At 39.4% G+C, this 15,850-nt stretch overlaps 2 protein-coding genes across 3 annotated transcripts in view; one reads left to right on the top strand and one right to left on the bottom strand.

The window, feature by feature from the left end:
• On the top strand, positions 1-12,715 carry stom (stomatin). Its single transcript, XM_056402830.1, has 7 exons — positions 1-179; positions 1,128-1,237; positions 1,544-1,616; positions 4,523-4,605; positions 4,828-5,031; positions 8,152-8,286; positions 8,862-12,715. The coding sequence occupies exons 1-7, from the start codon at positions 125-127 to the stop codon at positions 9,048-9,050; spliced, it is 849 nt and encodes a 282-aa protein (XP_056258805.1). The 5' UTR covers positions 1-124; the 3' UTR covers positions 9,051-12,715.
• The window catches only part of gsna (gelsolin a), a 19,709-nt gene continuing 16,008 nt past the window's right edge, over positions 12,150-15,850 (bottom strand). For both annotated transcript variants that reach the window (XM_056402829.1, XM_056402828.1), the window contains 5 exons: positions 15,446-15,620; positions 14,230-14,351; positions 13,975-14,052; positions 13,805-13,865; positions 12,150-13,040 (listed from right to left, as the gene is read on the bottom strand). In XM_056402829.1, the coding sequence (XP_056258804.1) occupies positions 12,871-13,040; positions 13,805-13,865; positions 13,975-14,052; positions 14,230-14,351; positions 15,446-15,620 (606 nt within the window). In that variant the 3' untranslated portion in view covers positions 12,150-12,870. The remainder of the gene's footprint in view (positions 13,041-13,804; positions 13,866-13,974; positions 14,053-14,229; positions 14,352-15,445; positions 15,621-15,850) is intronic.

Consider the following 15,850-nt stretch of genomic DNA (forward strand, 5'->3'; position numbering starts at 1 on the left):
ACAGCCCCTACGAGCCAACACTCAGGGCAACAGAGACCATCGTGCCCAGCAGCAGCTCGCTGGACCGCGGTCCCTCCAGTACACTTAGCTCTAACACTGTTACATATTTTGTTTGGCATTAACCATGGACAACGAAGACCGTGCAATGAAAGAAACCAGAAGACGAGAGCGTCAGTCAGGTAAGGACTTGCTTACTTCACACGGGCTGCTGCTATGGGCAGCTTGGCTACAGAGGCTAGCATTTACTAGCTATATGTTCAACCGTTGAAACGCAAATGTGAACACCAGGGCAAAGGTTTTTGACCTTTCCATAAACAATACATATCTTATCACCTGGTGTGAAAATACCACCGTTAGCAGCCAACACTGGTTCATGTTAGCTAAGTCTGACCAACCTAAAGCTACCATTAGTCAGTTAAAATGCTCCACTCACTAGCAAGTTAAAGATAATGGTAGGGTAACGAATTAGTTTTGACAACAAATTTGTCAGTGCGATATAAACACTTTAAACTGCCAACTTAGCTAGCGTCATAGCCGATATTAACTGGATTTACCCAGAGGCACAAGGTGGGATCAGTTTGAGAAGCCCTATGGTAATCAGAATCGATTATTTCAGTGACGTAGTAAGGAAATAGGCGGACGGTTACTGACATTATGGCGCCTAACCATGAATTACTGAGTTACTGACTTTTCAGTGAATGCCTAACTGTAACATTGCTCTGAGTGATTCAATGGCATTCTGACCTCTAACTTTGTCTGTAGGCTCAAGCAGGTATGGTATACGTGATATTGAAGGTATGGATCTCAGCCATGAATGGTTGCATGTCACTTACAAAGTAAACACTGCAGGCAGGGCGGATGATGGGATTGCTAGTGTCTAGCTGAACAAATCCGCAGAAGCAGTGGGTGTGGATGCAGGTGTCATTAAACCTAACTAATCATATACATGTGTAAGTATGTCGTCAGAGATGGATGACAGCTGGAAGTGTAGTTAGTTTAAGTTCCGTCTGAATGAATGAACTTGCTTTGTGATGTTTTAAGTGCAGTGTGTATTTACAATTTCCAACAGATACTTTGAATCAGGTGAATTTATTGCAGCACATGTATTTGTTTTCTTCCCTCCCCAGCTTTGGAGAATACAGACTCTGACATCGGCTTGTGTGGCTGGATGTTGGTCGGGTTGTCCCTCCTTCTCATGCTGGTTACCCTCCCACTCTCCATATGGATGTGCATTAAGGTCAGCTGCTTGTCAAGTTCATTGTTTATTTTCCACTGTTCTAGCAAAGCTGACTGGTATGGTCAAGTATAGTAAATTAGTGAGAATGGCCCCTTCTGTAAATTCAGTGTTTTGGAAATTTGAGAGATTGTGCTGCAGACTCATCCCCTATGTTATGTATTTATTTAACAGCCAATGGAAGTTGTTGAACCATTGTTGTGCATTTATTTAATTAAAAAGCAACCTCAGTCAGCAGTGTAAATGCTCTTGTAGGGAAAAGAGAAGACTCTTGCACAAGCCGATTTTGTGTTTTTTCCCTGTACACAGATTGTGAAGGAGTATGAGCGAGCCATTATCTTTCGCCTGGGGCGAATTTTGCGAGGAGGAGCCAAAGGACCAGGTCAGAAACCGTCATTGTTTTTTGTTTTTTTTTAATACACCTTCATATATATTTGTTTTACTCTATCAACATCTTCAGTTCTTTTATTGAAATATACTTCAGACATGTTTCCAGCATGTGTATTATGTGCTCTTCAACTGACAAGATAAAAGAGCATTTATGTTCTGGTACCAAAAGGTTACATTCAGTTGTCTACATATATTTAGTATGACCTGCAATGAGCACAGAGATCATGCCAGTGTTGGAGAGTGTGTGCCTCCTGTTTGTTAATTATATCAATTTGCACAAAGATTATCTGTTTGTGTTGAAAAGCAACATCAGTCATCATCCTGAGACCAAATAAGATCATAAGAGAAAAATTGGTTACCTTGATCTTTGCATGTGATTATGTTCAGCTTTACACAATATTTCTTGTGTGCTGTTTTTCACTAAGTGCATTGGTGTCTCAGTTTTAGTTAACACTGACCTTCTACAACAGAGAAGGAAGAGACCAAGCCCTGGTCTGTCATTGTCCAGGCCGAACTCTAATTCTGGGGTGTGGTGCCTGTGCTTGAAACAATAGTGAGAGGTCACATGACCAGCTCTTCAGATGATCTTGCCAGTCCTTGGTTGGTAATGCAATTAGATTCCTGATTTATGGCTCCTTTTCCCAGCAGACTTAATGATGTAAGCTTCTATGATAACTGTGAGGTTCAAAGAGTATGCAGATGTATACAGTGCAGACCATAAGTATTTGGACAGTGATCAATGTTTTGTTGTTTTGACTCTGTACTCCATTACTCTGGGTTTGAAATGAAACAGTAACTATGAGGTTTGAATGTCGACTGTCAGCTTTAAATTAAGGGTGTTTACATCCACATCAGTCAAAACATAGCAGGAACTGTCACCATATACATACACACTCCTCCTACTTTAGAGAGACTACAATCATTGGCCAAGTTAACATAAATTCAAGTGATCATATTTAATGTTTAGTGTCAAATTCTTTCAAGGCAGTGACTGACTGAATGACCCACAGACATCAACATTACTTTGGTATCATCCCTGCAGATGCTTTGCCACAGTTCTACTGCAGCCATCCTCACCACTTTCTTGTCTCAGAGGCTGCAGTCTGCTCATCAGCTGTGAAACACATGGGCAGCTGCATTGAGGTCATGTGACCACTCTTTGGGCCAAAATGGCTTGTCAATGGTCGCCTTGTCAGTATGTTTAGGCTCAATGTTGTGAACTGGTGAGGGTTAGTGTTTAAGGAGAGTCTTACACTTTTCACCAATATGAATATATTCACTCTCGCCCTTAAAACTGAAAGTCAGCACTTTATTTCATAGTCATTGTTTTATTTCAGATGTGATGTGCTGAAGAAAAAAGTAAAACAATAGTAAATACAGTCACAACACTTAAAAACAGTACAGTATTAAACCTGTACTATGGGTGTTTAGGATTTGTTCCTCAGGAAGAAAATTTTAGCTTCAGCCCAAAGGATACTGGATTTTTTTCCTCTGTTAGCCAATATTGTTTGTTGCTGCCTGTTACTTTTTTGATTTTTTTTAGGTAAATTTAACTTCTAAACCCAAATTATATTAGTCTGTCAGTAAGGAACCAGTATGTTTTACATAATGTATGCATATGCTGTTCATTATATCCATTCTTATCAAATATTAGCAAATGTTAGCAAATTCTGTTACCATCAGTATTTTCTCTGCTCTGTGAGGCTGCGCTTGGGTGCTTTGAGCTAAATTCTAACATCAGTGTGCTAATGTGCTTACAGTAACAATGCTAACATGCTGATGTTGAGCATGTGTAACCACATCATTGTTTAATGTGTGGAGGATATGTGTCTGCCATATGCCTGGCAATACTGCTGCATATGTCTGTCAGAGGTCTGAATACCTGAAAGGCAGTGTATTTGTTTAAAAAAAAAAAAAAAAAAACACAGATTCCCACAAGGAATAATTTGCATACATATCATAATTCACTGTCTCTTTATCTTTGATTTCTTGTTTTTACTGGATCTAAAAACCAGGCAGCGTCCTCTCAAAATGCTGAAATGTGACTCCTCAGAGAGCCACCAGGCCCCTTTTATGACAGCACATGGTAATAATAGCTCTCTAACAGCAAACCTCACATTCCTGAGGCGCTGGATGAGCCAATGGCAAAGTAGAATTCAGCATCTGGTTTCCTTTATTGCCCCTTACCCTCACCCTCGTAATCTGGCTCCCTCTCCATCTACAACAGCTGTTATACAATAGTGACTTAGAACATGTCTCCATATATTTTGTTTGAAACAGGCTTCTGAAGACAGTTTGTCATAAGATGCAAAGGGTGTGTTGGAACATTTTTTGATCAACAGAAGTTTTTATTAGGATTCTTATCAGTGGAATTTTCCTCTGTGTCATATGATGCGAGAGAGCAACTTTAGCCTCTTTATTTGTCTGACGAGAACTATGAGTTGAGAATGCTGAGAATGTCATGGTGGAAACGGCACAAGGACACTGCTGTTGCCTTTGTTTCCCCTGCTGAACAGATGGCAGTGATCTCCCAATTTAATTGCACAATATCCTGAGAGGAAACGCAGCTCACAAGCCTCTAACTGGTGGGGTATTAATGTTCGCTAAATGATTGCACACCTAGCACATGTCTATTTCACTCAGGCACATGCCTAGTAGTGTTTATTGCACTAATTCAATTATTGTGACGTGAAACAGGCTCATGAAAGCTGCAAATATCTGCAGCTTTGCCTCGCTGTCAGCACAGCTGCAGTCTTACAAAGAGAGCTTGACTTGGCCTTCTGTCAGAATTTCATTCATCCCGGTGTGTTCATACATTTGTGAAGAAGCTTTCTCATTATTGTGTTTACAGTGCCTTTAGTCTTTGTTAAAACCATTTGCATTCTTGTGATTCTGCAGGGTTGTTCTTCATCTTGCCGTGCACTGACAGTTTTATTAATGTGGACATGCGCACCATCACCTTCGATATCCCACCACAAGAGGTATGACTTGCACACTTCCAGTTCCATTAAACAGTTACATTGTCACATTCCTTGAAATTCAAAGGACATCACAATAGTTGTTCAGATTCTTGACAGAGCCTGCCAGTAATTCACTCTTTGACAAATAGATGTATACACATCAAACATTTTCTTTTTAACATGCCATACCAGTTTTTTCCTGTTATCTCCTCTTGTACGTCTTTAATCACTGTCCTGTTTCAGGTTTTGACCAAAGACTCTGTGACAGTGAGTGTGGATGGTGTGGTCTACTACCGGGTCCAGAATGCTACTCTGGCTGTGGCTAATATCACTAATGCTGATGCTGCTACACGGCTGTTGGCCCAGACCACCCTGAGGAACGTCCTGGGTACCAAGAACCTGGCTGAGATCCTGTCTGACCGTGAGGAAATCGCACACAGTATGCAGGTAGCATACAGGAGCAGTTGTACACACTTCATAACTCAGTTCATAAGTTTTGTTGTAGATTTGCCACTTGAAATATAAATATGCTGGTAAGAGTGGTTTATCTAATATGCCATATAAGGCCTGTTAGCCTTTTTCTGCATCTATATACAGCCATCGGTTTTTGTTTGGTTTGACCTTTAGACATTTAACTGTCTGTATCACCCCTGTTGCCCACATTCAGTCTCATCTTTATGTTTATTGTTTGTTTTTTTTGTCCAGTACTCATTTCTGAGTTTGAAATATTTGAGCCATGCTCTTTAAATATTAAAATATAAAAACTAATAATTTGATAACATTATTAAGTTAATAATTTATGAATCAAATAAATATGTGGAGTATCGAAGGTGGCGCTCATAGTGACGAACTCAAGAAAAGGATCAATTATTGAAAAAAAAACAAAACAAAAAAAAACAAAAAAACTGTATGCTACCCACCCAGCACCAGGCAGTATACTGAGACAGTTAGCAGCTAACTGGTGAACAAAGTCAGCCTTCTCCGCAGTCAGTGACCAGACTAGATCTAAAGAGAGCAACTTAGACTGAGATTTATCACATGTCGAGAAACACAAATTATTGCTAATGTTTCTCTGCTGGACGTGTGAATAGGCAACTTTTTGTGTTGCCTAATATTACTAACAAGCTAACATGTTATCCATAAAAACTTAATAAGGCGATAATATGAGGTGTGTTTTCAGCTTTTCCTGCTGCTCACAATGTGGCAAAAATTCATAAATACAGCTTTAACTAACATTTTTCACATCAAAGATAATTCAGTTGGTTAGTTATACTTGGTGTTTGCAAAGCTGCTACAAATAATGAATACCTTTTGACAAATGGTAACCTGGTCTGTGCCCCTCAGATGTTTGGACATGTCAAGTGGAACATTACAATACAGCCTCAGGTCGGAGCATTCTTTGTGTGTGTGTTGCAACATTTCCATACATCCTGGATGTCTCTTGGACATTAATGAGGCTCTGCAGAGAAGCGTTCTTTTTTACTACCTGGTAAAACCGCTACAGTGTTTGCCATTGATCACCTAGACTGAATTTGTCCCACCATAGTTTCATAATGAATGGAAAGATTATTTACACTTCTAACATAACATAAAAAATCTGTAACGTTTTGATTTGCTCTGAGGCTTCTTTGTAGAGCTGTGCGCAGCGCGTTGATTAGCTCAGCCCTTCCTAGCCCCTCAGGGCGCACAGAGCTGCTGTGTGCAATGCCAGGACTGGACTCAGTGGTCAGTCACAATATGTTATCAACTCGCCACAAATAGAATCAAATTCTCTGTGAAACACTGCACCATTAAACTAACAATACGCCAAGGTGCAAGCGTGCCTGACTTTTAAAGGGAATGGGAGACGGCACTCTGATTGGTTTATTGCATGTTACGCCCAAAACACTCCCATGATTAACTAAGAGACTAAGTACATCCCTTGCGCCTAGATGCAGGCAATAATATGAGACTCCAGTAACACAGTCTGACTCTGACAGAATGGAGGATTACAGTGCCACCTTGCTTAGAGTCAGGTTTACCAGCTGCCTAATACATCTGTCACCTGAAGTTTGTGTCAATGTCAGCTAAACTAACAAACTGTAGTAAGTGTGTAACAGCTGTAAACTGAGCAAACCAGAGGTATCCTGTATTTCCATTTAGACCACAGCTGTTTGTTGACTTTGAGCTCAATTATTTATTTATCCATCAAACTTTTACTTTCAGTTTGTATCGAGCTACTGTCAAAGATAAAATATTTAGTTTAGTTTGGTTTGTCAGTGATCAGATGTGTTTTTAGGAGAGCTTATTTAGTATTAGATAAACTTGACTTGCCCATTAACAAGTTAGTGTTAGTCATGACCAAGTTGACTTTATTTGAGTCCTTTGACAAAGAGCAATTCTTCATATAAAAAAGGTTTTGTTGATTAATTCCCTTTGACTTTGCTATTTTACATTCTTCACCAGCTTTATTAGAACCGAGCACTGCGGACAGAACCTGCCACTTTTCATTACTGTAAAGGGCGAAGTAACATTCATGGTGTGTCTGAGATCACATCTGCACATATGCTAATGTGCATAATGTTGTTTGTGTGTCAGCCCCCACACCAGCTACGTTCACCATCCCCATTGAAATGTTACAGAAAAACAGTTGGACCTCTTCCTCCTACTGTGATGGTTTGAAAATGGCAAATCTGTGCATATAGACTTTGATGTGGCTTGGAGCAGTGTTGAACTAAGAGGCCATTTGGAAATTAGCATGTTTTTGAATATACAGCATGTAATCACGCAGGTGATAACTCTCTGGTTCAGTTGTCAAACAACTGTACAAATCTATGCAGTGATTTCCGCACTTAAATGCAGGTATTTGTTAACCAACACAGATTCCTTTGCTGCTGCATGGAGAGCTCCAATCACTGCTCAGTGGTGATACAATTATTGACAGCATGAACATAAACACAGTTGCCTTTACAAACACATTCAAGGAGCTTGCAGAACAGAGCATAGCCTCGTACCTTTCATTTTTGTTTTCACAGTAGGAGGCTTTGTCTGATTTGATTTAATAGAAAAAGAACAAAGCTCTTTTCTCCAACACCCTCACTGTACTGAGTACAGAGACCAGATTGTTTTAGATGATCATCAGAAACATCGTTCATAAGATACTTCATGTATAAAACTTAAAATAAGACATGCAATCTGGCACTTGGTAAAATAATAATTGTAGTAATATGATGTTTGTAGTGGTTACATTTTCGCCAGTTTTGCTTTATGTGCACCTGGCATCACCCCTATTTGATGAACTTTTTTTTTTTTTTTAAATGTAAATATAATCTAAATGTAATCTCTGTCCTTGAGGCGGAAACATTTAACCTGTTTGAGCTCCATCTGCTGGACAGTTTACAACAAACCAAGATAGTTTTTAGAGAAGAGGGAAGAGGAGGGTGATTAAAACTTAATCTTAAAATCTGGGCTTACAAATGTATGTTGGATCATTCATTAACTGGGGTTAGAGGCAAGTAGTTTTATAAGGGCTAGCCTATGAAGGCCCATTAGAGTAAACGTTGACCACTTCTCTCTCTGTCCTCTCAGTCCTCTCTGGACGATGCAACAGATGACTGGGGGATCAAGGTGGAGCGGGTGGAGATCAAAGATGTCAAGCTGCCCCTCCAGCTCCAGAGAGCCATGGCAGCTGAGGCTGAGGCCAGTCGTGAGGCTAGAGCCAAGGTAAGGTGGTTCTTTCTGTTTAAAGTAGGAGATTCTCTCAAACCTCAAAATATTCCCACAAGTTTGCACATCTGGGCTGCTGTTTTCTCTCGTGGGCGTTAATGAGGCCTAAAGCTCTAATAATACCCAGACTGAAGACAGTCTTTTAAGGGCAATGTCAAGTTTGTGGAGGAACAATTATCCAAAAATACAAAAAATGAACTAACACAAGCAACATAATTGTGTATTTATACCAGTAGTTGTTGTATATCATCTCTAGATATTGGTACTGATTTTGAAAGTATTTGAAACGTCGCCCATCCTGTCTCCAGTTTATATTTCAATGCATCATTTCCATTTATAGGTTACATTAGCTTCTATGTCAACTTTAACTCAATGATTTGAAAAAAATCACATTGCATAGCAGGGTATTAACATATTGGTCTGATCCCACTAAATAGTTTTAGTTTACAGAATATCTTTATCTTTTACAGAAGTGATGAAAGATTACAATAGAACTTTCATACAGTGAGCTGTGAGATCAAAGCCCTCTGTCCTAGTCATTCACCTTTCTTTCCTCCTGTTTCCTTCTCAAGGTGATCGCAGCGGAGGGAGAGATGAACGCATCACGGGCACTGAAGGAGGCGTCCCTGGTGATCGCTGAGTCTCCGTCAGCCCTGCAGCTGCGCTACCTGCAGACCCTCAACACAATCGCTGCGGAAAAGAACTCCACCATCATCTTCCCGCTGCCGCTGGACATGATGCAAGCCTTCATTAAACACTGAGTCTTTATACGCGTTGTTCACATGTACACACTCACGCAACACATATCATTTACACATGCATTTATAGGCTCTATGTCCATTCAGCACGTTTCTTTGAATCTACTACGCTAACACAACAGAAACATCTTTGCGTTTGAACACACCACAGACTGTGGTCAACAGTAGAGCCCACCTGTGTGAGGAGAAATAACTCCATACAAGGTGGTAGCAGCTGTCTGGACTAGTAATCAAAAAGGAAAACTAAAACATGGTCTTTTTTTATTTCATTCCAAAGTGCCAAAATATTCTTCTAGATCAATCAGAAAGCTAAAGCAGATGAGCAGAAATTAAAAAGGTTATCCAGAGCCAAAGGTGCCAAACACACAGCTAAATCTACACCAGCTAGACTGGTGTCTGCCAAGGACTGACCAAAGTAGGTGCTTTGCTGTAGAATATTCATTAGATTTGTTATTGTGAATTACACTGATCTCCGTAGTGCAGCTTTATGTTACACTACAAATGTAGATTTAAAGGTTCCCTGGCTGTCGGCATAGAGGCAGGAGCGCAAACCTTATCATCCGTTTTACTAAAGCTTTAAAGGAAAGTGCCAGCTGGATATGCAGCCTTACACCTGCGCATGCACGCACACACACACACACACACACACATATATATATATATATATATATATATATATATATATATATATATATATATTCTTCTGTTACTACTACTATCTCCTGATGATCTGGCACTCGTACAACCACTGCCAGTATCGCCATTGTCATTTTATACCCAAAATTATATTCATGATATCCATATATTTGTGTGTGCATGTTTTTTTAGATGTTTTAATCAGGAGAGTGAATGAAAAAAAGCAATGACATACTGGTATTAAGATCCTTTAAGTGTTAAGTGTTTATTAAATGTTAATGTTACATTTTGAAAGCTATGAGATGGATGCACGCAAAAGTTGTAATGATGTAATGTTTATGTTTGTGTTTGGCAGAATTTAGCACATACTAACCAGCTCCAGAGGCATGCAGAAGTCTTAAAATAATCCCTACAGCAAGTAGAGATTGGCCAGTGGCATACAAATAATAGTGCAGGAACACACACACACACACACACATATCCCTCTCTGTTAAACACCTTCTCTCCCGTTACTACAGTCCCAGATCACAAGCTAAAACGTGGCTGCCAGGTCACTAAGATTCTTACTGGTTGTCCAGCTGGATGTCACTATTTTATGTTTACAGTGTGCTTTCTATTCATACACAGTATATGTAATTTGGAGGCTGGTGGACAAACCTCATCAGCCCCACAGGTAGTAGTGTGTGTATTGCAGGGCTGCAGGTCGTTCCTGTCGTTTTGTCCATCCCCTGGCTTATTAGTCTGCTCAGAAAGAGCAGGTACAGAAATGTATTGCAAATCTTTCAGCCAAATGCCTTAACTTACTGCCATCAATTATTTTACAGTCTAATATGACATTTCTATGCATTTCAAAATGGAAATAATAATAAATTATGGATTCTATTTATAAATTTCTACTTAAATTAGCAATATTTTATCATATCATACATGCTCTATATGTTCTCTCTGAGTGTAACATAAGCCAAATAGTAAGTAGTTATTATACATTTCCTTTTCGCATATGAAGGATCAGTATCTAGTCTATGTCTGACTTAACACTACTATATATACATAATAGGGCTGCACAATATATCATTTCAGCATTGTTATTGTGATGTGAGCATGTGCAATAGTCACATCACTGGAAGTTAAATGCTCAAACTCAAACATGCTATAAATTAGAGTGACGTGGGAGTTGATTTTCATTTCAGAAAACCCCGTCCCGTCACAATCTCGGAAGAATGACTCCTGTCCTATCCCGTCCCATGAGAGGACTCTGACTCCATTGATGGCATGGCATTTTTTACAGTCTCCCACAGGTTGAGCAATTTCCTTGTGGTGGGTGGCACGGCATGTTACGGATGTGCCTGCAGTGACTCCGTAGACTCAGCAGTTTAGAGGGGGAGACTGTATCACCAGGTAGCTACAGTCTACAGATGTCCCCTAAACGTCTCACATGCAGACTATCGGTAGAAGCCACAATTTACCGATGTTCCCTAAACGCATTCGGCTGCATACAGAGCAGCCTCTAGTCTCCACTCAGTTACTGCAGCACAGCAGCTTAGACAGGAGTCAAAACTGCTTCAATTTGATTGTTATTATGATTCCTGTCCAGTCCGCTCCCGTTGACTTTTTTTTTCCTGGTTCTGTCCCAGTCACATGATCAATAATGAAATTGATTCTCATGCTACAGGAATCCTGTGACCCACAGGATTGCCTAAAAATTGTTAGCCTCTACTACAACTTTCTTGCAATATTGCAATGTCATGTCGTGCAGCCCTAATACATACTGTATACATATGTAATTGCATTCTGTGAATTATCATTGTTTTACTGTGGGTAGTTGGAGGGTTCAAGTTTGTCACAACTGGGCCTAGGTTTAATCTGACATTGTTATAAATAGGTATTTTTCATTTATTTTTATTCTAGAATATGACACCTGTTGCATTAGTTTACTACTGTAGCTCCTGTATATTAGATTTACTGTTACTTTGCTACAGCTACAATAAGCCTTTCATTGGGGGAACCATTCAGACCTGTTGAGTTTACTCTGTTGTAGAAATAGGAGAGGTTGTTACATTAACTGGCAGCACGACCACACTGTGTTGATGACCACTATGCAGCTACTCTGCTTCTGCTCTCACTTCTCTAATCGTTTGACTTTCACTGAAAAGAGAAACCCCATCATGAAAATGAAGGCTTTGTTTTAGTATCTGCCTTGTTTTTAAAAAATGTTACACACATGAATATTTTTTTAAAGCTTTATTTAGGATTTATGGTAGATTTGTTAGTTTTTGCAGCTAACTACTTTTTTTCTACACTTTGCTAATGTTTGATATGGTTTTATCTTGATATAATACTTACATATATATATATATAAACATATATAAAGACTTGAAATAAAGATCCTCTTAAAAAAATTTTTCTATGGATTTCATTCTTTCAGAAGAGCGCAGCAAGTGTTTGTAAAAAGTAGAGAAATTACACTTTAACATGTTTAATTAGGTTTTATTGAAATGATAACAAGTCTTAGGGAAACCTCAAAGTGTCACAGAAGACCTAACTGGTTGGTAAAGCAGCAAAGCATCGGTTTCCCACTGTAGCATCACACAAGCTTCATGGGCATAAATCTGGCATTTTAAAAAATAATAAATATAAGTGACATCTTAACTGAAGGTACAAACAACTTTTCTATAAAGGCATTCTTACACTAGAACAGTACCTTTTTAAAACGGTTCAAAGTTGAACAGGTTAACTGTAAACTAGAGGAAAGAATATTAAGGCATCGGTTGTATTGCTTTTAATAAGCAGTGTTTGCTTGGCAGTGAGTTTTCCAATGCTGACACCAAGGCTTTAAACTTGCTATATGTTTGCTGTTATTACATTTCACTAGTGAAAAGGCTTTATTGTCAAAATATGAAATAAATGAGAAAGATTGCCTTCAATAACAGTCATAGTACTAGACTATTTAGTGCAAAACACTATAGGAAGCCTGTGTATCTGTTAAAGCTCTACTGTTATTGGTTGGTTGAATTAAAATACTGCTTTATAGACGTCTGTCCCTTTTAAAAGCACAACAAAATGTAAAAAAAAAAAAAAGAGAAATTACTCATTTTCAGGGCGCAGCTTAAAAAAGTCTTTATGCTTGGAGCTCGGTGCTTGCGGTGGAACAGCAGGGTGAAAGGTCAGGGCTGACAGGGAGGAAAGCTCATATGGCCAACTCAGCCATAGCACGCTCCAGAGGGTCGCTGGTCCAGTAGTCGTGGTCCCAGCCCAGGAACCAGCCGGTGAAGGTGGGCGGCTCGAAGCCCTGCTTCATCTTGACGATGGGCGTCCTGCGGTCTCTGTTGGCTGGATCTGTCTCGATGTAACGCACCGCTGAGGTGGAGAAAGGTTGGATTACTGACAGTCACATGCCACAATTCTCATAGAGTAAAGCTGAATCACAAATGCACAGAATCATGTCACGGAAATGAAGCCAGATTGTATCCACATTTTAAAGGCCCTGAAAACATTGTCTCAGTCACTTCCTTTCTATGAGTGGTGGAATGCGATACGAGCATAATATTTTCTGCCAAAGCCAGAACAGTTCATTATTTCATATGACAGGTTTCTGTTTTTGAAGTGGGTGAGGCTCAGCTGGAAAAAGATGATGTCGCGATGTGTAGCTACAGTAAGAAGCCCTTACAGTTAAGACTTGCTTTAATGGATTCAACAAACATTTGATTCTAAATTCAATAATCTAACGTACATGTTACTTCAGGACATTATTTATCTTTGAAATGGAAAAATAAGTTTTAATCATCCTCAAAGAAGCTTTTATGACTCTGGGGTTATTTCTTTTTTTGGTGCAGTGTGAATATTTTCTCGAGGTACACAATTTAAATATGACCTAGGCTTTTTTTTTTATTTTGAATAAGAAAATGTTGATGTTTGATGGGTAAGAAAAACTAGGAATATTTTGAAACTATCAGAGATGGCAGTTTAGGATGCCAAAGAGTATTTAGAGAAAAAAAATGGAGGAACATACTGGCGGCGTTTTTCTTTTTCTTTGTCACAGGTCTAAATGATTTCAGCTCGTAAGTGCCACATATATAGATGTCACATCTTTATGATATGATGTTGAGCTTAAATGTCTTTACCAGATGCCATGGCTTCAGTCTTCTCTTCCTCCTGGGCCTCGTTTCCGATCCAGACAAACACCTAAAAATAGGAATGGTTTATGCATATTTGTTCTTTTTACTATTATATAACTCTGCCCCTGCTCTGACTTCATATACAGCTACAGCAGTCATAGCTCCGGTTTCTTTACCTGCTCCCAGGTGTCGAGGATCATGACATCATCAGTAGCAAGGTCGTCTTGGGTAATCTCCCCGGGTACCTCCTCAATCTGAGAAGTTGACAAGGATTTAGTGATGATGTAATTGATGCACTGTGTGCACAAAGAGCTTCGGAGCATTCAGAAGAGATAATGTTCATTGTAATCTGTCTGGTTTAAGGGGCTGGTCCACTTCTTTTGTGAAATGACCCTTTTAAACAGCAGATGAAGCTTAGACCAAAGACTTACGATGAAGTTTCCAGTCTTATTGGAGCAGGCGAAGAGTCTGGGTGGATGTGCGTCCATCTTGTCCTTGAGTCTGGTAGAAGTGCGATATTCTGTCTTTCCTCCTAGGATCTCCCAGAACTGATCTGTGAGGTGGACAGACACACTTCATCTGTTACCCAAGAGTTAGTTGAGAAGGAGACGGTTAGCTTAGCTTAGCATGAAGAGTGGTGGCAGGGGGAAACACTTGTCCTGGCTCTGTAAAGAGTTTTTTTTTTGTACAAATTAAAACACATGAGGTCTAATGTGTAAATTCATGAGCTGTAAAGGTGCTCATAGGTGGATTTTGTCACCTTTGAACAGAGCCTGGCTAACTGTTTACCTGTTTCTGTTCTCTGTGCTAAGCTAACTAGCTGGTGGTAGCTTTCAATTTACCAGAACCACTGAACCACACAGTGCATGTGCTGTGAAACCTAAACTATGAGCTAAAACACGCCAAAAAGCTCCACAGAGCTGCAGGGCTGGTGACGTCACTATGAACGCTCCCTTTTACATTACAGTTTTTCAATTAATATGAATTTTAATCACAATGTGTAAAATAGTAAGTGCGTTAACATATTATTTTACACATCACTTACCCTCTGGCAAATTATTTCTCTTACACAACAGCATGAATTTTGAATAGAGAAGGTTATAAACCATCTTCTTAAGCTCACAGAAATAAAATGTTGAATTTCTGACTGATCGTTTGTTCTTAACCATTTTTAACTCATGGGTCTGTCCATTGCAAGTATCTATCTAGGCCTATCTATCTATTTTTTCTTAAACAGCCCTCGACTGAGGCCAGTTTTTAAGAGCAGATTGTTTATAAAAAATTGAATGTGTTGTGTTTTAGCCTGAGGTTCTATATTTGAAACTGTTAGTAAAGTATTCTGTTTTTTTCAAGCTTTGAAAGTAAATCACAAGATTACAGATAACATCTAAAGGGGGGTGATACAATCACTCCTTTGTTTTAATATAGATGAACATGAGCCATTAGAGTAGCTGAGATACAAAAAGAAAACTATTTAGCTTCACACAAAAGTGTTATTTTCACATCTTGACTGAACTATTTTCAGTTTGAAGCTGAAACAGAAACAACATGTATACGTACACATATATAACTGGTATTATATTCAGTTTGTCTCAAAAACACAAAAACATGAGAAAATAATATACTGTGCTCATCATGTTTCCTCACCAGTCTCTCCTCCCTCAGACAGCTCGGAGGCCGACACTCCCAAGATGTCACACAGCTGCTGAGCTCCCTGCTTCTCTGTGTCGCTGGCACCCACTCCCACCCACATGAAGGAGTCTCCAGGGGTCACCAGAATGAAAGCGTCATTGGAGTTCAGGTTGGATGCCACTGCATCAAGCTGCGTGAACACAGAAGTGCCGTAGATTTACATGTGCAGTTCTGATACCGCTAATGTTTCACATTGGTTGCAGTCAGGGTTTTCCAATTTATACACACAATGACATACTGGTATTAAGATCCTTTAAGTGTTAAGTGTTTATTAAATGTTAATGTTACATTTTATTTTAAATTTTATTCTAAATTTCCTGCATTCTGTTTGGTCATTTAGTCCCCCCCCATGATTTTCTG

This window comes from Seriola aureovittata, chromosome 18, assembly GCF_021018895.1.
Source record: "Seriola aureovittata isolate HTS-2021-v1 ecotype China chromosome 18, ASM2101889v1, whole genome shotgun sequence".
In the NCBI taxonomy this organism is placed as follows: Eukaryota; Metazoa; Chordata; class Actinopteri; order Carangiformes; family Carangidae; genus Seriola; species Seriola aureovittata.